The 25,921-nt window shown below is 48.5% G+C and overlaps 1 protein-coding gene across 1 annotated transcript in view; it reads left to right on the forward strand.

Moving 5' to 3' along the window:
- The window catches only part of NCOR2 (nuclear receptor corepressor 2), a 242,578-nt gene that overhangs the window by 149,867 nt on the left and 66,790 nt on the right, over positions 1-25,921 (forward strand). Inside the window, exons 18-21 of the mRNA XM_056859087.1 lie at positions 406-559; positions 10,176-10,719; positions 21,217-21,337; positions 22,325-22,556. Coding sequence (XP_056715065.1) covers positions 406-559; positions 10,176-10,719; positions 21,217-21,337; positions 22,325-22,556 — 1,051 coding nt within the window. The remainder of the gene's footprint in view (positions 1-405; positions 560-10,175; positions 10,720-21,216; positions 21,338-22,324; positions 22,557-25,921) is intronic.

Raw genomic sequence — 25,921 nt, forward strand, 5'->3', positions numbered from 1 at the left:
GATCTGGAGAACCGGGTTTGGTTCCCCACTCCTCCACATGAGCGGCAGAGGCTAATCTGGTGAACTGGGTTGGTCTCCCCACTCCTCCACATGAAGCCAGCTGGGTGACCTTGGGCTAGTCACACACTCTCAGCCCCACCTACCTCACTGGGTGTCTGTTGTGGGGAGGGGAAGGGAAGGTGATTGTAAGCCTGTTTGAGTCTCCTTTAAGTGGTAAAGAAAAATGGCATATAAAAACCAACTCTTTTTCTTCCTCTTCTTCTTCTTCCTCTTCTTCTCACCTCCTTGACTCCTGCTACATCCACGCTTGGCACATCCAAATTCACCAACTTAGGAAGTGATGGTAGGAAGGTTTTTCTCCAAGTTTCACTCTTGTCTACTTTTCCTTCCCCCCCCCCTCCCCAGGAGAAAGAAAGGAACGCCAGGAGAAAAAAGAAAAAAAACCCTGCTGTCCATAACGAGGAAGCAGCCTTCCCGCCAGCAGCCGAAGACGAGGAGATGGGTCAGGATGGTTCGGGCACCAGTGGCAACGAAGAGGAGATGGCTGAGGAGGCAGAAGGTAAGGGGGCTTCCCTCGGGTGAAGCAGTCGCCTCCCTTGGCCAGTTCGAGGCAGGCGGGTCACCCTCTGCTCCGCCGAGCAAAATGGCTCGAGGTGCTTTCTTTGTAACCCGGGAAATGTCACTGCTTTCGCGCGTCCGCAAGGACAGTTCCCAGCAGGAAGGGGAGGACGCGGGGCACCCTGAGGACATGTGAGGGTGAAACTTTCACACAGCGCCAGAGATGCAGAAAAGGTGACATTTGGCCGCCCTCGGTCAGGCGAGTGCAGCAGAGAGCCAGTCTTGGCCACTTAAACATTGGTTTGCATCGTGCTTGCAAATCTTTACAGCACGTTTGTTTGGGGACAGAGGGCACCAGCTGAAAAGCCAGGCCATTAAAACACGCGTTCAGAGTAGCTGTTGGCATATGTGGGATTTGCTTTTTAAAATTCTGGGTCTTTTTGTTACCAGAGATCACTTAGCGCAGGTCCTACCTATCTGAACTGCCCCCAATCCGGGTCAAATGTCCTCACTCGATTCAAGTTCCTGACTTGTTTTCTGCTTTTTGAATCAGTTTGACCCAAATTAATATTTAGCATCTTTCCTGGGGAGAGAATCTCTCTCTTCCTGGCTACAGCATGTTTGAGGCTTAAATTAGCTATGTCTGTAGTGTATGTTTGTGTTGATGTGGTGTGGTGTAGTGGTTAGAATGCCAGGCTAGGATCTAGGAGGTCCAGGTTTGACTCCGCAGTCTGCCGTGGAAGCTGACCTGTGTCCAGGCACATACTCTCATCCTAATCTACCCCACCTGGAGGGGAGAAGAGCAATGTAAGCCTCTTTGGGTTGGGGAAAATGGCATCATATAAATGAAGTAAAAAACTAAACAAGCGACACAGTTTGGTTTCTGCTTCTGACAACAGCGGCTACAACTAGCTAGCCATCTTCTCTCTCTGCAACGTCTTTGGGCTTATTGTGTTGTGGTTTGTTAGGCTGCTCCATTCTCCCTCCTCCCCACGGACCCCACCACAGCGGAGAAATGCACAGCGTTGTGATTTTACGACATAGGTAGATGCTACAAGACGATTTTGCAGAGGGAGTATCCCGAGGCAGTGGTGGCATTTCGGGGTTGCAGAGTAGGCACGTTTTTAGCGTTAAGCGTCCTTTGGGTCACACTAACCACGGGAACCTACAGGCCAATGAAATGTATAATGCTGTGGTGTCGTCCTGCTGCAAGCAAGCCGTTTCCATTTTTAACTGACACCCCATAGAGAAATGAGAGGGGGTTGGGGGCGAGTGGACAAAATGAAAATTGTCAGCCGTAGCTATTCCTCAGTCAGGAACCGAGCCAGCGAGCTTTGGGGGAAACACACGTAATTTGTAACAGTCAATGTGTTTAACTTCAATGGGAGAGGTTTAATAACTTAATAACCCTGTCCCACCCCCACCCTCCCGGCTTGGGAGGCAAGGGCTAATGGCATGCGCCACTGGAAATCTTTTTCAAGGCCTTTTTTGGCTCATTTCAAGGCTAATTCCAGGTAAAACCTCTGTGTCAGGGTGATCCAGTGGGGGGAAAAATATGAGTCTTAATTCAGCATAGAAGAAGGAGAAGAAGAAGAGTTGGTTTTTATATGCCGACTTTCTCTACCACTTAAGGAAGAATCAAACCGGCTTACAATCACCTTCCCTCCCCCTCCCCACAAAAGACACCCTGGGAGGTGGGTGGGGCTGAGAGAGTGTGACTGGCCCAAGGTCACCCAGCTGGCTTCGTGTGGAGGAATGGGGAAACCAACCCGGTTCACCAGATTAGCCTCCGCTGCTCATGTGGAGGAGTAGGGAATCAAACCCGGTTCTCCAGATCAGAGTCCACCTCTCCAAAATACCACTCTTAACCACTATACCAGGCATAGCACTGTGCTCAGATTTTACGGACATGCACGCTGAGGAGAATTGCTTGACAGAGTTGGGAGCCTCATAACGCTACACAAGTGAAGTCAGGCGCCAGGCCACAGGGGGAGACCGACTTATCCGGGGCGAGCTATCGAACGGAGCAGACCTTTTGCGCCGAGATGGCCAAAATGTCACAGGAGCAGAAATGTCAGGTTGGCCTTCTGCCTCAGCTGTTTGCCATCTGACATTTGGGAGGCATTTCAGCGTAGTGAATACCGAGGTGGTGTGTGTGTGTGTCTGCGTGTGTGTGTGCGTGTGTTTGGAAAGGCCTTGAGACAGTTTCATCACACCGGGGCTCTTCCAGCATCTCTCGGATGATACTACTGGCTCGTCCTCCCGGCACGTCGCCCGTCTGTATCTTTGTTCCACATCAGCTGGTCCTCCCGCACATCCCTTCCCCTCCTGGAACTTTGTTATGGTGAAAAATAAAGACGCTTTAATGTGGGGCTAAACCCGAACCAGGGCATTTTTCTATGCTGAGGACACAAATGTGTGTGTGTGTTTTCCCTACAGCAGAGTTGCGGCCAAACTGACCCCAGCCTAAATATTGTAAATTCCTTCCACTTGTCTGTTTTTGACAGGGGTATGGTAGTGGACAGGGAGGGAGGAAGAGCAGTTTTCACAGATTCATCACAAGTAAATAAACTTCCAGTGGTGCTTGGAATTTGTTTGGGGAAGCCAAAAAATGTGAAATGCCTCTAGGTTCGCCCAGACTGTGCAGCTATCATTCCCCCAAGCCCCCAGAAAACGCTTGGGCTTCCTTTGGAAGATCTGAATCGGTGGGGATTCCTGCCTGTCTACCAACTTGCGATTCCCCCCTCCCCAAGCTAACATATTTTGAGCCAAAACCCCTAAGATTATCGATGCCTCTCTCTGAACTCCCGGCACCTGGAAATGTCTGAATATATTGCAGAGTGCGATGAGGTCATCCCGCTCCACCACCATCCCAGCCCACAATTTTGGCTTCATGCCTCGGTTTCTCCTCCAGTCGTAACAACATTTATTTGAAGCCTCCATTTTAAAGCGCTCGCACACACAAATTTGCTCTGCCGTCCTTTTCCGTTCCTTTCTTGGATGGAATCCCAGAGTCAGGGCGGGGTGAGGAACTCAGTCCCCTCCACCCCACCAGCATGAATTTCAAATCTCCGTTCAAGTGCCAGAAAGGATATATAAAGATACACACTTTAAGCTTTTCTTCCGCTTGCCCAAAAATTCCAGATTCTGCGCCAAGGCAGCACAAATTCTGCACTTTGGAACAAACGAGGCAGATAAAGTATATGGAAAAAAATGCCTGACTGTGGTCCAGTATGTAGAGTACGCAAAGTCCTTTTAAACGTCACCCCAATTCTACAGGTGTTGTTGTTTCAAGTGTCTGTTGAGTGACTTGGGTAAAGTTTCAATGACCCAACGATACAAGCAGGGGCTAAGTGTGTGGATCCTGGCCACATAGTTTGAAAACCTCCCTCGTGTAAGCATGTCAATTCCATGGTCATGAGCTACTCTTCCTTCCTTCCCCCCCCCCCATGAGATTTGATCCTCCAAATATTACCCCAGGCAGTGTCATGGAAAAGGGGCTCCCACACAGTCTGTTTTGGGAAGCTACCTTTGCAAGGTATTGCAAGGTGGTGTAGTTGTTAAGAGCTGTTGTTTGGAGCAGTGGACTCTGATCTGGAGAACCGGGTTTGATTCCCCACTCCTCCACATGAGCGGTAGACGCTAATCTGGTGAACTGGATTTCTTTCCCCACTCCTATACGTGAAGCCAGCTGGGTGACCTTGGGATAGTCACACTCTCTCAGCCTCACCTACCTCACAGGGTGTCTGTTGTGGGGAGGGGAAGGTGATTGTAAGCCGTTTTGATTCTGCCTTAAGTGGTAAAGAAAGTCAGCATATAAAAACCAACTCTTCATCTTTTTCTTCTTCACACAAAGATCACAGCATGTTTTCTGTGTCACTACAAAGTGAGACGTCTCCAGTTTGGAGCAGAAATGTCATGGAGCCTAAATATGATAGTGATTTGATGTGAGCAGCCCTTTATGAAAAACCAGTATGAGGTTGTTTTTTTTTGTTTTGTTTTTTGCAGAAATAGGATTTTAAAAATTTATTTATCAAGGAGTAGGGTGTGGATCATACCATCATTGTAGAGATCTTTTTTCGGTCTTCTCTCTCTGCTTACCTGTAACTGCTGAGACCCCTCTCTGTAGTTGCCCGTTGTGGGTAGAAATATCCCCTCTCTCTAGCCCTAGCTGGCTCACGGCTCCCTTTATACCTGAGAAGAATGTTTCTCATCCTTCCCCTATCTAAATAAAATATGGTCTCCCTCACAGCCCTTCCCTTAAGAACATACATTTTTCAAAAGCAAATGGGAGGCATATGCTTCAAATGTGCTCAGGGATGGGGGAAAAATTTGACTTTCAACTTTAAAATAGTATTGTGAACTATAAGAAATCTTCCTGTCAGGTATCCAGGTCTGTACTGTCCCCTGTTTAGGCTATATTGATTTATTTCTTATTTTGCATGCTGTCCTTTACCCAGGGATCTCTGGCCTGTCCACATGAATAAAAACAGCCTAGGTTCTGCTTCAACTACAGCCATGTTGGGGCGGTATAATTGTTAAATTTGCATGGCGCCATCTTTATTAACATTTAGGAGGCAGGCCAAAGCTATGCTGCTTACCCATTCTTTTAATCAATATCTGATTCTGACTATTACCTGTTTCTTTTATTGTGTTTTTTTATTGCAGCATATTCCTGAAAATTGATTTTGGGCGGGTGTATGGATTTTGTCAGCCACCCGGAGAGCTGTTTCAGTAGGATGACAGAATTCCTAAATCAATCAATCAAAAATGGCCACGAGGCAGCTCCCATATTGCTCATGGGAATTGCAGTGTAGCCCTAAGCAGAGTTATATCCTTCTAAACCCATTGGCTTCAATGGACGTGTGTGTGTGTGTGTGTGTGTGAAGTGCCTTCAAGTTGCAGCCGACTTATGGCGACCCCTTTTGGGGGTTTTCATGGCAAGAGACTAACAGGTGGTTTGCCAGTGCCTTCCTCTGCACAGCAACCCTGGTCTTCCTTGGTGGTCTCCCATCCAAATACTAACCAGGGCTGACCCTGCTTAGCTTCTGAGATCTGACGAGATCAGGCTAGCCTGGGCCACCCAGGTCAGAACCATACCTGCGCTAGGGTCAATGGACTTAGAAGGGTATAATTCAGTTTAGGGCTTAACTGTTGAGCTCCTTTCCTAGTACTAAAGGGGCTCGTTCCTATTTGTTTCAGAAACCTGAGCGATGCCAGCTACCACCTTCGGACAATGGGTGCTTTCACACCTGCCGAATAATGCGCTTTCAATCCACTTTCAAAGCACTTTCCAGCTGGATTTTACTGTGCGAAACGGCAAAATCCACTTGCAAACGGTCGTTAAAGTGCACTGAAAGTGGATTAAAAGTGCATTATTCAGCGTGTGTGGAAGTGCCCAAATGTGAGGGTATCGGTCAGGGCCTGGAGACGGTTTTTTCAGCTGTGGCCCTCAGAGTGTGGAATTCCCTCCTCTTAGAGCTCCCTTCTGGACTTCGGGAAACTTATGAAATCCTTTTGTTCATTTTTAATCGCCTTATATTGTTGTGTGATGTAAAGGCCTTTCATTGGCTTCTGAGTTCATGACTTTTCTTTTTATCTCGGCTTTTTTAATTTTGTTGGTTCAGTGTTTCTATGATTATTTTTTTCCTGCCACCACCTGCTGTTTTCAGGTCTTTTTGGTTTCTTTTTAAAAACTGTTTTACGATTTTTAATTTTACTCTGCGAGCGGCCTTGCGTACCACTTTCAGCGGCAGGAAGGTGGGAGACAGGTTTTCTGAATAAAGCAAATGCATGAAATATTTTGGCACCCTGAGGTGAAAATTTCAAACAGCGGCTCCCCCTCCACCCCACACACACCCAGTGATAAAATATATAAGATTTATACAACGGATCATTTGGCACCATTTAACAATGCTTGAGGGGTCCGCTTGACAGAGCCAGCCTTGGTGCAGCTTGCCCTAGAAAGATATCTATATATTAATTGGGGAAACATTTTAATTTTTTTGTTTTGTTTTAAGGTTAATTTATTATTGTAACTTTTCAGTTTTTATCATAAGCTGCAGGCGGCTGGGGGGGGGGCGGGATGCTTCTTGGCCAAAAGACAACGTGCGAAAACAATAAATAAACTCTTTAAGAGCCGCTTCACTCAACAGCTAATGCAAGAGCTGCGCAGTTTGTAAGATATGAGGTAGATACGCGGCGAGACAGTTTTATTTTGCTCCTGAGCAGACGCTGTTTTCTCATTGTTCAGGCCTTGAATAAGATACGCACTTTTTTTCTGCCCAACTGTGAGATAATTAAAACAAAAACGCCAAAAAAAGAAAAAGAAAAAGAAAAACCCAAGAGTGCAATGGGCTCTTCCCCCACAATGGTTTGTGTTTGCAGCGGGACTGTACTTCCATTTTAGGAGAACGTGGGATTTCTAGGCAATTCTGGTCTTTTAATGATTAACCTGCCCTGAAACTCTTTTTAGGATTGGAGAGGGACGGAGGAGTTGGTTCTTTTATTCTTGGTGACCCTGACCTGCCTTTCTCTTCACTTTGACTGCAATTTTTAAAAAAAAAAAAAACACCTAATTTTTTGTGGGTGGGGGGGAAAGGCTCGATGGATTTCTTCACAGATGGGCTGATGGGGCGGGTTTTTGGCAACCCTCAGCAACGCTTCCTATGCAGAACCAAGGAAGAATTCCTTTGAACAACAGCCTGGATGAAGTTTAAAGAAAGAGAGAGAGAGAAAGGGTGTTGTAAGGACATTTTGGGTTTCCCCCCCCCCTTTTAGGTTTCAGGGAATCGGAATAAACAGGCGGTCCCCCACCTGCCTGACCTCAGACCCGTGCATCTTATTTTTGAAGTCTTTCAGTTTGAAATCCAGCCCGTTCAAAGGGGATCGGGAAATATGTGATGGATATTGAATGCACTTCTTTCTGCGGGTAACTGGGGTAAAAGGCTAGATGACGGGGCAGAGTGCCCTGAGGTACCAATACGAAGTGAGGGGTAGGGGAGAGATGCTCTAAATAAACAAAGGCCTTCTTAGCACAGTTAGATAGTCTCGGCCAGTATTTCCATATCTGTTTTTAAAATGTAACCTGTTACATTTTCTTCCGCCTTTCCTCCAAGGAACTTAGGGTGGTGTACACGAGTCTTCCTTCCTTTTTCCCTGTGAGGAAAGTTAACCTGAGAGAGCGCAACAGGCCCCAAAATCACCCAATGAGCTTGGCACCCAAGTAGGGTTGCCAGCCTCCAGGTAGTTTCCCAAAGTCTGACACAGACAAGCTATATGCCAGTTATAATCAACCAAGGACTATATTGTGCACTGTATTGTGCAGAAACCACCCACATGTATACACACCCGTGTGTGTGAAATGCCGTCAAGTCGCAGCCGACTTATGGCGACCCCTTTTTGGGGTTTTCATGGCAAGAGACTAACAGAGGTGGTTTGCCAGTGCTGCCTTCTGCATAGCAACCCTGGTATTCCTTGGTGGTCTCCCACCCAAATACTAACCAGGGCTGACCCTGCTTAGCTTCTGAGATCTGACGAGATCAGGCTAGCCTGGGCCATCCAGGACAGGGCGTGTATACACATACAAACATACAAATCCGATGAATATAGTGTCCAGTTCTCAAATTTTGCAGTCTTATAGACTAACAGTTATTCTTGTGTCTTTATCTTTCAGATATGGATTGCAGGTAAGTATTCCTTCCTGCTTCTGGAAGGAATACTTACCTGCAATCCATATCTGAAAGATAAAGACACAAGAATAACTGTTAGTCTATAAGACTGAGAAATTTGAGAACTGGACACTATATTCATCGGATTTGTATGTTTGTATGTATACATGTGGTTTCTGCACAGTATAGTCCCTGGTTGATTATAATTGGCATATAGCTTGTCTGTGTCAGACTTTGGGTAACTACTTTTGTACACAGTGGTGTCTGTTTTGGATTACTAACCTCCAGGTAGTAGCTGGAGATCTCCCGCTATTACAACTGAGCTCCAGCCGATAGTGATCAGTTCACCTGGAGAAAATGGCCGCTTTGGCAATTGGACTCTACGGAATTGAAGTCCCTCCCCAAACCCCGCCCTTCTCAGGCGCTGCCCCAAAAACCTCCCGCCGGTGGCAAAGAGGGACCTGGCATCCCTACAACCAAGTGATGATTTGAACCGGGGCCTCCCCAGTTTGGCGCTCTGACCACTAAACAGCATTGCCTCGTGTGCTCCACAAACCCAAAATTTCCAAACCAACCCCTTCACAAACAGTGGGTCAAGCTCAGTAATCATTTTTTGTTGCTGCTGTTTTTCCAGTTTTTCTGATTGTGGTAGGAAGACCCTTTGGGAGCCCCTGTGTTAAAAGGGCATAAATATTTTAAACAGGTAAATAAAAATTAGTAATGAAAGTCAGCTCTGCCTAGAAGTAAAGACTTCTCAGTTGTAAGAAACCTGGTGCATTGAGACGCAACATTAAAACATTAGGATCTGGGAGGCCAAGGTTTGAATCCCCACTGGTGCCATGGAAGCTTGCTGGGCGGCCTTGGTCTAGTCACATACTCTCAGCCTAACCTACCTCACAAGGTTGTTGTGAGAATAAAATGGAGGAAAGAATGACATAAGCAGCTTTGAGTTCCTATTGGGGAGAAAAGCGGGATATAAATGAAATAAAATTTTAAAAGAGTACAATGAAGTGCTTGTGATCACAGGGAAAGTCATGGAAATAATTTATTATAGATCATGGATTACAAGTGTGACTTTTTTTGATGAGGCGCTGATGAATTTTGTCCTTTCTAAATAAAATGCAAATCTAATTGTTTCTTGTATTATTAAAACTGCACCCGTTGTATAGCTTTTTGAGTTCTCAAGTCATTCCCAAATACATTGTATAGGAGAGTTTCTGTTTACAGTTGGTTGACCTGATTTGGTTTTTGAGTGATTACTTCAAAAGAAAATGTACAGGAAATATGCGTCAAACAATATATGTACAAAGGAAAAACAAAGTAGTGCACGCTAACCATTTTAAACTGGAACTGAGAAGTTTAGGGGCATTGTCAGTTTTCTGGCCTTGCAATAACCCATATTTAGGCTGTAGGTAAAGGTAAAGGTCCCCTGTGGAAGCACCGGGTCATTCTTGACCCATGGGGTGATGTCACATCCCGACATTTTCTAGGCAGACTGTGTTTGCGGGGTGGTTTGCCAGAGCCTTCCCCAGTCATCTTCCCTTTACCCCCAGCAAGCTGGGTACTCCTTTTACCGACCTCGGAAGGATGGAAGACTGAGTCAACTTTGAGCCGGCTACCTGAAATCGACTTCCGTCAGGATCGAACTCAGGTCGTGTGCAGAGCTTGGACTGCAGTACTGCAGTTTACCACTCTGCGCCACAGGGCTGAGTTGGCTTAAAAGTGCTAGAAGCACAGAATACGCAGAAATAAATAGTAATGCTCTTGTTTGGGATTAACTATCCAGGACTAAATAATTCACTCCCACTTCACTGTGCAGTAGAAGTCAATCTTTTTGGGGCTCCGCGAGGGCTTTCTCTGCTCTGTATGTTACTGTTTGCACATGATAAATGATACCAAATCACATAAATGGAAAATCTGTAGGTTTGTTTTTAAATTTAATTCCAGTTGCAGTAAATAACAGCTCCGATACAGAGAGTCTTCCTTCGCCCAGACCTGAAGTCAAAGAAAACACAGAAAATGGGCCCAAACCGACCCCTGAGTCCAGAACCGACGTCGAAGAACCACCCATGGTCAAGATGGAGGACGCCCCTTGTTCCCCAGCAGCCGACACCACGCCCCCTGATACCCAGTCGCCTGCGGAGGCATCCGCCGAGCCAGCCTGCAGCGAAGAGAAGCCACAGGAGGAATTAACGGTGGACGTGGTGAAAACAGAGGAGCCGGAGGAAAAGCCCAAGAGCCCAGAGCCAAACCAGGGCAATGTTAAAATGGAGGAAGGGGAGGACCCCCAGGACAAGGACAAGGTGGACGACGCGCCAACTGAGGAGGGCCACAGCAACAGCGACGTGGCCGTGGGGGGCGAAGGGGCACCCAAGGCCGAAAAGGAGAACCACAAAACTGGGAAAACCGGAGGGGCCAATCCCGACAGCGACTCCAGTGCCACGTGCAGCGCAGATGAGATGGATGAACATGACGCTCCAGACAAAAACAAGTAAGTGAGGAACGAGGCGGTAGCATGGATAGGGTTGACAGCTTCCAGGTACTGAGAGAACAGACACCACTGTACAAGTATCAAGGGATTTGGAAATCAGTACAGGAGCGAAGCCAATTTAAACAAAGTGCAAAATTCTTTATAAGCTACCACATATAGTTCAAAACAATACAAGACAATGTACAACAAAACCCACAAATTCCATATATACATATGTACAGAAGTTGTTTGACATAGTTGTCTCAATTGTGAGTACAAAATCTTCTTATTGAAGGCAAATATCAGGTGATAAGCTAGAGATCATCAGTTTGTGGAGGATACGGCCGTTTCAAATTCTTAGTTTATAAGGCAATTCTTCTTCAGTCCTTCATTCAATCTCCTGCATAACTTTCTACATATTCCATTAACATAATGTAGGTAACTTCAATTGTCCCTCAAAGGGTACAGAGCAAACCTCCTCCCACTCAGGGTAAGGATTCAAAATCGCCACACTTTGAATCCTTACCCTGAGTGGGAGGAGGTTTGCTCTGTACCCTTTGAGGGACAATTGAAGTTACCTACATTATGTTAATGGAATATGTAGAAAGTTATGCAGGAGATTGAATGAAGGACTGAAGAAGAATTGCCTTATAAACTAGCTTCCAGGTACTAGCAGGAGATCAGTTCACCTGGAGAAAATGGCCGCTTTGGCAATTGGACTCTATGGCATTGAAGTCCCTCCCCTCCCCAAACCCCGCCCTCCTCAGGCTCCACCCCAAAAACCTCCCGCCGGTGGTGGAGGGACCTGGCAAAACCTAAGCGTGGGAAACCTTACAGTGGGGTAGGATTCTGTGCAAATCGCAGATTTATTGTAAAATTAGCAGGCGCTTAGTTTCCTGGGCTCCTAAAATGATAATATTGGTCTTGGGTAGGGTGGCCAGGTCCCTCCTCGCCACCAACGGGAGGTTTTTTGGGCGGAGCCTGAGGAGGGTGGGGTTTGTGGATGGGAGGGACTTCGATGCCATAGAGTCCAATTACCAAAGCGGCCCTTTTCTCCAGGTAAACTGATCTCTGTCGCCTGGAGATCAGTTGTAATAGCAGGAGATCTCCAGCTAGTACCTGGGGCTTGGCAACAGTCTTGGGACATTTTGTAAATGTTTTTCTGGCACTGAATGGAGGGACACATATTGAACTGCTGACTAATTTGGGGGGAAGGGAGTACCTGACCACTGACAGCAGGTGGAGGGATTTCAGATGTATGGCCTTATTGATCAAAACCGGCCTACTGGTAATGTCCTTGGAGGGGGGCAGGCAAGACAGATAATTATGTATGTATCAGTTTATAATTGGGGCTTTGATTCAGCCCTGCAGAAATGTGCTTGGCCAGAAACATGCAATTTACGGCATTCTGCATAAACGGTTGTGTTTGTGTTGCTTAGATATGCGTACTTTTGTCTCACAGCTATTGATACTTTCAAATAATTTGGGAAATATATTTTGCAAAGGAGTGAGCGAGAGAGGGGAACTGCAGGAAGGAAATCCTGGGGATACATGTGAGTTTTTTTCCCTCCGTGCTAAAATGAGGGCTAGAGCCTTAGCGTCCTGGGTCCTGTACACCCCGTTATGTGGACACAAGCTGGAACGTGTCCAGAGGAGGGCAACAAAGATGGTGAGGGGTCTGGAGACCAAGTCCTATGAGGAAAGGTTGAAGGAGCTGGGTATGTTTAGCCTGGAGAGGAGAAGACTGAGAGCGGATATGAGAACCATCTTCAAGTACTTGAAGGGCTGTCATATAGAGGAGGGTGCCGAGTTGTTTTCCTTTGCTCCAGAAGGTCGGACCAGAACCAACGGGTTAAAATTAAATCAGAAGAGTTTCCATCTAGACATCAGGAAGAACTTTCCAGCAGTTAGAGCAGTTCCTCAGTGGAACAGGCTTCCTCAGGAGGTGGTAAGCTCTCCTTCCCTGGAGGTTTTTAAGCAGAGGTTAGATGGCCATCTGTCAGCAATGCTGATTCTATTACCTTAGGCAGATGATGAGAGGGAGGGCACCTTGGCCATCTTCTGGGCATGGAGTAGGGGTCACTGGCTGTGTGTGGGGGGAGGTAGTTTGGAATTTCCTGCATTGTGCAGGGGGTTGGTCTAGATGACCCTGGTGGTCCCTTCCAACTCTATGATTCTAATGAGGGTTAGAGCCTTAGCACTTGGGTCCTGCATACCCCGCCAAGTGGACACGAGCTCTGCATTTTGCTGCTAGGAGACACGGCTGAGTGTGCTGCTGGTGAAAGGGCAGGACGAGCTTCCTGAATACCACCGGGGTGGTGTGCAAATTGCCCTAGGCAGCAGGAAGAATCCTGTGGATGGGCACACCATCCCTCAGACCAACAGCTTAAAAAAAAAAAAAACAGCTGACTTTTATGGCACCGCTGTCCTCGGTGAGTTTTGCACCTGTCTAATGATTTGTGGCGCCCCAGCTCTTGTGAGTGTTGGGTTACCAGTGACAGTAATTGAAAGGGCAGCTTTATGAGCCCCGGTGCTCAGATGGTTTGGGATCGATGCCCATTGTCAGGGGTTAAAGGAGGTCATATGCCGCAATACGGTCACCTCCCATGCCGGTGGCCCGTTCTTGATGAGGACAACAATCTGCTTTCTCTGGGTGACAGGTGATTTGTGGTGTAGCGCACAGCCTGGGTCAATTTCATTAAGTGCCTCTTGGATCCATACTCGTGTAAGGGCCGTTCATCAAGCAATGGGGTCGACCACTCTGGAGGGGGGAGAGGGAAAAATGGGAGAGCTCAGGTTCATCAGGGTCACAAATTGTTCCTTGTACTGGAAGCCAGCCAGATATAAAACAAATGTTAAGGAAGAATGCATTTGGGACGTTGCAGCAGGGATAGAAACTCTTCTGCATTCTTAGGCATGTTCTTATAGGACTGGTGAGACCCTTCTAGACCAGGGGTCCCCCAGCCTTTCGTGCCTGTGGGCACCTTTTGAACTCTGACACAGGGTGGCGGATGCAACCATGAAATGGCTGCCATGGGAGGTAGAGCCAGATGCACGCACACACATCCCAGCATGGTGAGGTTAAGAGCGGTGGTTTGGAGCGGTGGAGTCTGATCTGGAGAACCGGGTTTGATTCCCCACTCCTCCACATGAGTGGCGGAGGCTAATCTGGTGAACTGGATTTGTTTCCCCACTCCTCCACATGAAGCCAGCTGAGTGACCTTGGGCTAGTCACAGCTGTCTTAGAGCTCTCTCAGCCTCACCTACCTCACAGGGTGTCTGTTGGGAAGGGAAGATGTTTGTAAGCCGGTTTGATTCTTCCTTAAGTGGTAGAGAAAGTCAGCATATAAAAACCAACTCTTCTTCACACACACAGAGGAAGGCCAAGTGCAGAGGACAGAAGGGGTAATTTAAAAAAAAATACATTGGGCATAAGTGATAGAGAGGACAAAACCAACACTGTGGTGGCAGTTGCCACCGAAGCAACATTATTTTAATGTGCACAGCCCATCAGATCTACAATGGCTAATCAGAAGAAGAGTTGGTTTTTATATGCCGACTTTCTTTGCCAGTTAAGGAAGAATCAAACCGGCTTACAATCACCTTCCTTTCCCCTCCCCACAACAGACATCCTATGAGGTAGGTGGGGCTGAGAGAGCTCCAAGAGGGCTGTGACTAGCCCAAGGTCACCCAGCTGGCTCCGTGTGGAGGAGTGGGGAAACCAACCCGGTTCACCAGATTAGCCTCCGCCGCTCATGTGGAGGAGTGGGGAATCAAACCCGGTTCTCCAGATCAGAGTCCACCGCTCCAAACCACCGCCCTTAACCACTAGGCCACGCTGGCTCCACTTTTAAGGAGTTTGATTCTCCTTAAAAGGTAGAGAAAGTTGGCATATAAAAACCAACTCTTCCTTGTCTTCTTAGACAAACATGTCCTGTTGTTCAGCTCGGGGGCAGGAGGGTGGCCAATTGCCCACACTTGTCCACCGTTCTCTGTAGCTTTCAGCGTGAAGGCCTGATAACAAAGGCGGCACAAGGGTTGCATGTTTTATCTCTGCTGTGGGCAGGCCCTGCAGATTAGGGGTGGGTGGGGGTGGAGCATAGTTTGGAGGAAAGGTGCGCAGGGAGAACTCCCTGGCTTCCTTCCATCATTCTGTAAGTCTCGGCGCAGCTATTGCCAAGCCAAAGCAAAGGTAATAACAGCTTTTAACTCTACCCGTTGTTTTTTTAAAGGAGTCCCCAAAGATAATTATCTTCACATATATATTTTATAAAGGTTGCTGGCAGAGCTAGGAAAGAAAGTTCAGCAGTAGGTCATGCTAAATATAAATGAGCAGCACACGAGGCCGGCCCATACAGACATAAGTTAACTGTTGTCAGTTCATAGCTGAGGGAGAAGAGAGCGTTCTAGGTGGTATGAAGGAGCGAGAGCGCCAAGTGGAAACCTTATCTTCTTCACCGGGTAGTCCGAAACCTCCTGGGACAGCTTTGGCAGTTGAACCTGTTACCCTCTAGGCAAGTCAGCCTTTCTCATCCTCCTCCGTCAGCTCCCAAAGCCTCGTGTTCATGTCCCCATTCCCTGGAAGAGGAAGAAGCCCACCACCCCAGTTTGTCACAGACTAAGAGAAGCTTGGACTTTGGCCTGTTTTGGTAGAATGGGCTCCCCCATACATGAAGCTGCCTGATACTGAATGGACCCTTGGTCCATCAAAGTCAGTATTGTCTACTCAGACAGGCAGCGGCTCTCCAGGGTCTCAGGTAGAGGTCTTTCACATCACCTCCTTGCCTAGTCCCTTGAACTGGAGATGCCGGGGATTTGTACCTGGGACCTTCTGCATGCCAAGCAGATGCTCTACCACTGAGCCACAGCCCCTCCCCTCTTAGGTGGTTTTGTTAAACATGGTGGGGGGAATGTGGGGCCGCTGCTTGTGTTGGCCACCGTCAGACAGGAGCCAAAATATGTAGTGAGAAGGAGGAACTTTTCTCCCAGCTTTGTGATTCTCAGTTTGCATGGAGTTTTCTTGCTCAAAGGACACCCAAAGCTGGGAACCCAGAAGACCCTTGCTGGGTCAGACCATCGGTTTGTCTAATCCAGCATTCTATCTCACCTCTGCAGTCTGAAATGGTACAATATGTTTTCCCATCCCAGGGCCTTGGTACATCATTCTCCAGCATGTGTGAACGCAGGCCTTGTATTGCAAGAGTTAAAACCCTCTCAAGCATCCATTAAAAAAAAAAAAAAGCAGCCATCTCGTCCCCCTGGACCAAGAAGGTCTCAAAAGCTGACGAGTGCTGATATGGTCCTCAGTGCTTTAACAAAATTACCCAGCCCTTGGTTGGCTATCCCACTGTTGAAACAGAGGTAAGGAGAGAGTCTTTGTTTATCTAGGAGCTTCCCTCCTGACTCATAGAATCATAGAGTTGGAAGGGACCACCAAGGTCATCTTGTCTAACCCCCTGCACATCGCAGGAAATTCCAAACTACCTCCCCCCCACACACACACACACAGTGACCCATACTCAATGCCCAGAAGATGGCCAAGATGCCCTCCCTCTCATGAACTGCCTAAGGTCATAGAATCAGCATTGCTGACAGATGGCCATCTAGCTTCTGCTTAAAAACCTCCAGGGAAGGAGAGTTTACCACCTCCTGAGGAAGCCTGTTTCACTGAGGAACCGCTCTAACTGTTAGAAAATTCTTCTTAATGTCTAGACGGAAACTCTTTTAATTTCAACCTGTTGGTTCTGGTCCGACCTTCTGGAGCAACAGAAAACAACTCGGCACCATCCTCTCTATGACAGCCCTTCAAGTTCTTGAAGATGGTGATCAAATCCCCTCTCAGCCTTCTCCTCTTCAGGCTAAACATACCCAGCTCCTTCAACCTTTCCTCATAGGAGTCTTAATTTACCTGCAAACCGAGATACTTTGCTTTGGTTGTATAAATAAACCAACCATGGATTAGAAAAGGTTCAGTAGCAATAACGGGTGATGTGGCTCAGGCTGAGACTTTCAGCTGAGCAGAGGGTTAGAGCCAACAGGGTTACAGGTCTCACTGAGTCAAAATAAAGGACTTTAGACCTTTGGTAGCCCGGCTGAAGCATTGGCAGGATTCCAGATGATTGTGCAGTCGAGGTCGTTCTGCCGGAACTGCTTCTGTACTGGTGACATTAAACACCGGCATTAGATCAGGATCTAAGTCTTTCTGTCTCCCAGTACCTCTCAAGTGTGCCTCTCCCAGTGTCTTCTCAGGTTACCTCTCCTTAACTACTAGTCAGTTTTAAAGCCAGGCTCACATCCTCCTGGTTTATTTTAGCTAGTTATTTCGCTGCCTATAAATTTCCAAGGCCGCTCGCATTCAGGCAGACGAAACAAGCCTGGCCTGGCCACGTGAAGGGAATAAAATCTGTATCTGCCTTGTGGATCCCTTCCCTCCTGCATCTCCACATCAGTCTAAGACATCCCCTAGATACAGGCGGGAAATGACCAAAAAAATCCACATCGTCTTCAGCCCTGGATGCACCTGAGACTCCAGCTTGCTAGGATGTCACCTGGGAGTTGCTTCCCAGGGAACGGAATCTGTTCTGAGAATAGCCTCCCCTAGCAACTCTTCAAAAGAGAGGCTCTGAGGGGTTGCTGCCCTGCTCTGGGAAATCAACCCCATGTGCCAGCCACGCCAACTAGACTCATGTTTCTGTGGACCACATTTTCCCACAGGAAGCTGGTCTTGCTGGCAGAGAGCGTCTCAGACATAAGAGCCTGTCGTCAGTTCTCTCTGTCACACGGAAAAAGTGATAGATCACGATGGGTAGCTGTGTTAGTCTGTCTGTGGCAGTAGAAAAGAGCAAGAGCCCAGTAGCAAAGACTAACAAAATTTCTGGCTGGGTACGAGCTTTCGTGAGCTGTGGCTCACGGAAGCTCATACCCCGCCAGAAATTTTGCTAGTCTTTAAGGTGCTGCTGGGCTCTTGCTGTTTTCTGCCGCAGAAAAAGTGATGGTTGCATATTTATTTATTGGGGAAGAAATTATGCCCCACCCTCCTCGTGGTTTTCCTGCCCTCCATTCTGCCCTCCCAATAACCCTGCAAGGTAGGTTATGCCGAGAGTCGGCGAGTGGCCTGAGGTCACCCAGTGAGAAAGTGACAAAGTGAGGATTTGAACCTGTCCTGGTTTGACAGTTCAACTGCACCGCCTCCATGTTCATGCTTCCTTTTGGGGATCCCGAGCACAGTTTGTCAACCTGTGCTATTCCCCCATCCCAACTGTAAGGTATGAGGGGTTCTAGTGGGATGGGGCTGATAGCTCAGTCTCTGGTAGGATGTTGGCCGCAGGGTCATGAGCAATACCACATCTTAGCCTTCCTGGGGGAGCAGAGAGGGGGCTTTCCTGACCTTCCAGTCTGATGCCAAAATGCTGCCTTGTTTACTGGAGAGGTACCCTGTTTCCTAAGGAGCCCCGTGGTGCAGAGTGGTAAGCTGCAGTACTGCAGTCCACGCTCTGCTCACGACCTGAGTTCAATCCCGACAGAAGTTGGTTTCAGGTTGACTTAGCTTCCATCCTTCTGAGGTCGGTAAAACGAGAACCCAGCTTGCTGGGGGTAAAGAGAAGATGACTGGGGAAGGCACTGGCAAACCACCCCGTAAACAAAGTCTGCCTAGTAAACGTGAGAATGTGACGTCACCCCATGGGTCAGGAATGACCCGGTGCTTGCACAGGGGACCTTTACCTTTTTTTTGCCCTGTTTCCTGCATTACTGCTCTGTAAGAAGGGGTGCAAGAAGTAGTCTGTATACGACATTGCTGTATCATAATAATAATGATAATTTGTTTATATTAAACACATAAACATATGAAGCTGCCTTATACTAAATCAGGCCTTTAGTCCATCAAAGTCAGTATTGTCTATTCAGACTGACAGCTGCTCTCCAGGGTCTCAGGCAGGGGTCTTTCACATCACCTACCTGCCTAGACCCTTTAACTAGAGATGCCAGGGATTGAACCTGGGACCTTCTGCATGCCAAGCAGATGCTCTGAATGTCTAATGTAGGCTCTGGACTAAGGGAGTAATCCAGTGGCCAGCCATTCCATGCCTCTGGCTTCTGCCACCCGTGTGAATATTTATTATGTCTATTGAATAATGGCTCACTTATTTATATTTGCTGCTTCCTCAAATGTGGGTATCAGTTAACTTTTCCAAATAAAATCAATCTTGTCTAGCTTATCTATTGACCAGCCAGTCTCCTACTGTGGAGAGAAGGAGAAGAAAAACTACTCAGAACATAAGCCTGTGCAGATTAGGATAGGCTTTGCGGCTGGGTCACCAGAAGGAAGTGGGGAAGGTTTAGCCGCATCTTTCTCCTGTACAAGTCAATAGTTGGCATTTGCTCCTACAGGAAGAAACACTTCACATGGGGGCAGTGCGGCATTTCCCGTAGGGGATTCTGTAGGGGATGCACCGGCATCCAACCCAGAGGTGTGTGCAATTGGCGATCCCTTTGTCTCTAACATGCCCTGCCCTTGTCACAACCATGGCGATTTGGGCAGTGGTGCACATCTAGGGATGGATTTCACCTAGAATCTAAGATGTACCATAGAGTCTGCCCTCCAGGGCTGCCATTATTTCCAGCAGAACTGGTCACATGAACACATGTAGCTGCTTTATACTTAACCAGACCCTCTGTCCATCAAAGTCAGTATTGTCTACTCAGACCAGCAGCAGCTCTCCAGGGTCTCAGGCAGAGGTCTTTCACATCACCTCCTTACCTAGTCCCTTTAACGGGAGAATCCGGGGGTTGAACCTGGGATCTTCTGCATGCCAAGCAGATGCTCTACCGCTGAGACACAGCCTCTCATCATGGTCCATCATGGTCGGCCTTGTCTACTAAGACTGGTTGCGGCTCTTCAGGGTCTCAGGCAGAGGTCTTTCACATCACCTACTTGCCTAGTCCCTTTAACGGGAGAAGCCGGGGATTGAACCTGGGACCTTCTGCATGCCAAGCAGATGCTCTACCACTGAGCCACAGCCCGTGTGGTCTGGAAGTCGGTTGTAATTCCAGGAGGATTTCGGGCCCTACCTGGAGGATGGCAGCCCTAGTTTGCAGCCAAGAGTATGTTTTGAACTCGGGACTTCTTGCTTTTCAGAAAAGATTCCCTGCTACAAGTGGGGAGGGGCCATGGCTCGATGGTGGAGCATCTGCTTGGCATGCAGAGGGTCCCAGGTTCAACCCCCGGCACCTCCAGTTAAAGGAGCTGGGTGAGTGGATGATGTGAAAGACCTCTGCCTCAGACCCGGGAGAGCGGCTACCTGTCTGCGTAGATAATACTGATTTTGATGGACCAAGGGTCTGATTCAGTAGAAGGCAGCTTCATGTGTATTCACATGTTTTTGTGTGAGACGGGTGGTGCAGAAGAGCACCTGATGCACATCTGTGAGCCGTTGGTTCATCTTTTGCCTTTGGCAGGCGGTGAAAGTATAGCCGAGCAAGAGAATTGTGTTCAGCTGATTTGGCGAGTGATCATATAAGGCAGGCCTTGGAAAATTTGCTTCAGCTTTAGGAGCCGTCCCAAAAATTTAGGAGCCAGGCTTTCTTTCTTAGCCTTCAGGGTTTTATACTTTAGTGCCCATACTTTGCTACCACAAAACCTAATGCTAAACTCTTCACAGTTGCTTGTCGTTTTTTAAAGCTATAACAAAATCATCATATAGTGTGTAAATAAATATGGGATATCCCTGGTTGTCATCACAGCAAACAAGCTAACCTCTGACCTTCACCTAAATAAGCTTTGTGCTTCTGCTGAGAATCACCAAGAGGCACTTACAATAAGCGACTGACGAAAGTATGAGGCACTAGTGATTTGGGGGCAGAGCCTGGTGAGGGTGGAGTCTGGGGTGGGGAGGCACCTCAGCAAGGTGTAATGCCATAGAGTCCACCCTGCCTGGAAGCTGGCAAGCCTACATGGTGTGACAGTGAAATTTCTAGGCACCATGGTACCCTGGCACCTGGGATTTGTCAAGAACTGACCCGATTCTCCCTTCCTTTCCCCATATCATAAAGCACTTTCTTGACTTTAAGATTCTTTTGAATGGCCTTGAAGTTTGCACTCTTCTGCTGTAGTTAATCAAGATATTTAGGAGCAGAAAATTGTCATCTGTAGTGAGATAAGAATCCCAATTCAGCCCTGGAGGGAGGGTTATTGTCCTGAATTTGTGAATGAACTCCAATTCAGCAATTTCGAGTTGTAATCGCCTCTTGAAGAGAGCAAGTGTGGTGTAGTGGTTTGGAGCGGTGGAGTTTGATTCCCCACTCCTCCACATGAAGCCAGCTGGGCGACCTTGGGTTAGTCTCTCCTTTTCCTTCTCCTTCTTCTCCTTCTCTTTCTCTTATTTCTCTTTCTCCTTCTCCTTCTCTTGCTCCCTCCTCCCTCCTCCCTCCTAGACTCCAATCTAAAAGGAGAGGCCTCCTTTAAGCAGCCCGACAGTCATTGGCAGTGGGCTTTAACTCCGTGTCCATCTTTCTGCTTAGGTTGTTGTCCCCCCGGCCCAGCCTCCTCAACGCGACCCACGACGCCCGAGCCTGCTCCTCGCCTCAGAAGCCACTGGACCTGAAACAGCTGAAGCAGAGAGCCGCTGCTATCCCGCCCATTGTGAGTAGCGCCGCCCAAACTGAGCTCCAGCAGTTTGGGCTCACAGTATTTGAAACCCTGAGAGCCAAGCGTGGTGTAGTGATTTGGAGCGGTGGTTTGAAGCAGTGGACTCCTATCTGGAGAACTGGGTTTGATTCCCCACTCCTCCACATGAAGCCAGCTGGGTGACCTTTTGGGCTAGTCAATTAATCAGTCAATTGACCTTATTGGCATATAGTACCTTGGGCTAGTCACAGCTCTCTTAGAGCTCTCTTAGCCCCACCTACCTCACAGGGTGTCTGTTGTGGGGAGGGGAGGTTTAGAGTAGTGGACTCTGATCTGGAGAACCGGGCTTGATTCCCTGAGAGCCAGCGTGGTGTAGTGGTTAAGAGCAGTGGTTAGGAGCGGTGGACTCTTATTTGGAGAACCGGGCTTGATTCCCCACTCCTCCACATGAGTGGCGGAGGCTAATCTGGTGAACCGGGTTGATTCCCCCCTCCTCCCCATGAAGCCAGCTGGGTGACCTTGGGCTAGTCACAGCTCTGTTAGAGCTCTCTCAGTCCCGCCTACCTCCCAGGGTGTCTGTTGGGGTGGGGGGAAGGTGATTGTAAGCCGGTTTGATTCTCCCTTAAGTGGTAGAGAAAGTCGGCATATAAAAACCAACTCCTCTTCTTCTTTATCGTTGGGTTGGTTTCTACGCAACATCGGCTTAGAGCCACGTGCGTGTTTTCTGCTTCCCAAAACAAACCCAAGCGGAGGGGGGGCGGGAAGGAGGCGCCTGCCATATCCCACAGGGCTCCCTGTGCTTTTGGCTGAGCGCTTAGTGTGCCATATCTTCCCAAATGTCTCGTTTCTTCCCTCAGATGGGAAAGGCAGGCTCAGTGGGGGGACAAAACGTCTCTTAAAAGCCTTGCTGCAATCTTGCCTTTTTAGATGCTCGTGTGTGTGTGCACGCCAGCTGCAAATGGCATAACCCAGCCTGTTTCTCTCCTCCTCCTCTCCATGCAGATATCGGACAGTTTGCTGGAGGGAGCCTTGCAGAGCGGAAGCGCGAAGCCTCAGGTGCCTCATCACGCATTGGCCCTCTACCAGCAGCAAATCACTAAAGCCCACGAGTCCTCCCAGGAGGACCCGGCACAGAGCAAGCCAGGTCCGCCCCAGCAGCTGGCCGAAAAGGAGCCTCTGCCCAGCAGCAGCCCCAGGGCCCAGAGCGCGAGCCCGACGGCGGTGGACAAAGAAGGTGAGCGAGAGCACGTTCTGGTCTGGTAGCGGAACGGTGGGGGGCAGAGGCGGCGATGATTGCAGGCGGGGGGGTGGAGGCGAGCCTCCCGCTTCGACCTCGAGAGCCCTTTCCAAAGTCTCTCTCGGCCGAGTCAGACAGGCATAGCTAATTAGCAGGGAACTTTGCGTCTTGCTTGGCCAGGATCGAATGCTGAAAGCCGGGAGATCACTTTTATTAATGTCCCCACTGCTGCCGTTTGGAAAGGGGGCAGGTGGACCTGGAGAAGGGCCAGGGCCGCGGGGTGAGCCTCTTCCCTCCGCCTCGCCGGCATCTTCCGAGGAAGGCTTTTAGCGCTCAGATGGAGCCATTATTTCTTGGGCAATCAATGCTAATGCCCTGACTGGAAGGGCAAGGCTTCCTGTAAAAGATTCTCCTCCACGTCCACAGTGGAAGCAGCCGGGGCACCTAATGGGCAATTTGCAGCTTCCCTCTCCCATCCTGTGACTCTGTCATATTGATAGCCAGACCCTTGAAGAGCAGAGATGCAGGGGAGCTTGGGAATCTCCTAATGCGTGTTTTAAAAGTCCATCCACCACCTCATGGCATGTATATTTTCAAACTCTTTTATCTCTGCCTTCACCCTCTCTTACAGCAACAAGAAGTCCTGCCCCAATAACTGGACTTACTTTTAGTTCTTCTCTGTGTATGCGCACACATAGATGCACAGTCAAGTTTCTAGCTCCTATGATTTGTGTGTTGGGGAGGGAGGGGAGTCTCAGAAGCCAGAGGGACACAGACTGGGGAGGAGCCATGGCTCAGTGGCAGAGCATCTGCTTGGCATGCTGAAGGTCCCAGGTTCAATCCCCAACATCTGCAGTTAAAGGGTCTAGGCAAGTAAGGTGATGTGAAAGATCTCTGCCTGAGACCCTGGAGAGCAGCTGCTGGTCTGAGTAGTCAATACTGACTTTGATGGACCCAGGATCTGATTCAGTATGAGGCAGCTTCATGTGTTAGGATTTCAAAGGATGTATTGCAGCTTTTCAAAGTTAAGGGAGGGACAAGTCGACCTGTCATTGATCCTCCTCCACCTGAATGTTCCCTGGCTGCGTTTTGCAAGAATAACCTGTGAGTCTGTGCCTCCTCGTACCAGGTGAAGCACCAGGCTGGGGTGTCTACTCACGAGACAATCTGTCAGGGAAGGCTGCTGCTGGACCTGGTTCTACAGGAGTGAATCCCTTTTTGGCCAAAAACTTCCCGGCACAGCACAGTCTGTGATCCCACACAGGGACAAGCTGCATCTAAGGCTGCATTTAGGAGTACTGTGTGCGTGTTAAGTGCTGTCAAGTCGCTTCCGACTCATGGCAACCCTTTGAATCAATGTCCTCTAAAACATCCTGTCTTTAACAGCCTTGCTCAGGTCTTGCAAACTAAGGGCTGTGTGGCTTCCTTTATAGAGTCAATCCGTCTCCTGTTGGGTCTTCCTCTTTTCCTGCTGCCTTCAACTTTTCCTAGCATGATGGTCTTTTCCAGTGACTCTTGTCTTCTCATAATGTGACCAGAGTAAGACAGCTTCGGTTTAGTCATTTAGCTGCTAGGGTCAGTTCAGGCTTGATTTGATCTAGAACCCACTGATTTGTCTTTTTGGCAGTCCAGGGTATCCATAATACTCTCTTCCAACACTCTCTGCCTGGTGCTAGAGGAGAGTAGGAGTTATGGCAAAGCCTAGTTAAGTAGACCTGACATGGAAAAGCCCAGGCTAGCCTGATCTCATCAGATTTCAGAAGCAAAGTAGGGTCAAATCTGGCAAGTATTTGGATGGGAGACCTCCAAGGAACACCAGGGTCATGACCCGGAGGCAGGCAATGGCGAACCACCTCTGTTAGTCCCTTGCCTTGAAAACCCTACAGGGTTGCCATAAGTCGGTTGCGACTTGACAGGGGGGGGAAATTAAGAAGATGTTTGTCAGCATCTGGCGTACTCACGGGCTGCTTCCCAAACTCCCCGGCTCACCTCCCTCTTCCTCTTCTCACATGCTGAGCTTGATTGAACACTTTCCGGTTTGATTACGCCGCAATTTGGTGTGATGTCCAAATGCAGGTGCTTTGGCAAACTGGCACTTATTTCCCCATGCGTGCGCACACACACAAAAGCCAGGATTCTAAACCTCAGTTAAATCCTAGTTTAAAACTGAAGCTTTTGGGAGGAAAAAACTCCCTATTTGCCCAGGCAACTGTACGCGAATGTCACGGTGAATTGGAGCCTAATCTAATTAGAGTTTGCCGTGACAGCTGAATGCAGCCCAGGTTTCCCCAGGACAGATGCTGGAGAAACAGCTAAGGGAAATATACACTTTAGCAGTCAAAAACTGGGCTGTCTTAACGCATAGTTAAATTGTGGAACCCCCTGCCCCAGGATGTGGTGATGACTGCCAACTTGGAAGGCTTGAAGAGGGGAGTGGACATGTTCATGGAGGAAAGGATTAGTCAAAATGAATACTAGTCATGATGCATGCCTATTCTCTCCAGGATCAGAGGAGTATGCCTATTATATTAGGTAGGGCTGTCGATTCAGTTCATCCCGAACCAAAAAACCGCGAATTTCCCCCGATTCGGCGGTTTCTGGTTCGGGACAAACCGAATTCCAAAAAAGGTGGGAAATGGGGGAGCCGAATTCCTCGACTTTGGGGTGTTCGGCAAATAAATTCAGCAAATTCAGGGTTCGGCGCAGCAGCATAACCGTCAGGCTCCCCACCCCCGCGCGCCTTCACGGGGCTTCACTGAAGGTGCGCGGGGGGGCCTGCGCAGATCTGTTTAAAGGGCCCCCTCGCGCCTTCAGCGAAGGCCTGTGAAGGCCCGCGAGGGGGGAAACAGATCTGTTCCCCCCGCGCGCCTTCATGGAAGCCCCGTGAAGGCGCACGGGGGGGGCGAATGTTCCCCTGAACTCCGGATCTCGCGCCGAATTTCGCAGATCCGAAGCGGGGGAGTTCGGACTTTGGCACGGCCCGAATTTTAAAGGGCCGAATTTTGCCGAAGCCGAACTATACCGAATTTTTTTTTTCAACAGCCCTAATAGGTGCTGTGGGACACAGGCAAGATAATCCTGCTGCAGTCGTTTTGTTTGTGGGCTTCCTAGAGGCACCTGGTTACCCACTGTGTGAACAGACTGCTGGACTTGATGGGCCTGGGTCTGATCCAGCATGGCTTTTCTTATGTTCTTATTTAAAACAGATAAAAGGGCATTTTTCTTCACACAACACATAGTTAAACTGTGGAACTCCCTGCCCCGGGATGTGGTGGTTGCTGCCAACTTGGAAGGCTTTAAGAAGGGAGTGGACATGTTCATGGAGGAGAGGGCTATCCATGGATAACTAATCAAAATAAATA

The sequence above is a fragment of the Euleptes europaea genome, chromosome 13, assembly GCF_029931775.1.
Source record: "Euleptes europaea isolate rEulEur1 chromosome 13, rEulEur1.hap1, whole genome shotgun sequence".
In the NCBI taxonomy this organism is placed as follows: Eukaryota; Metazoa; Chordata; class Lepidosauria; order Squamata; family Sphaerodactylidae; genus Euleptes; species Euleptes europaea.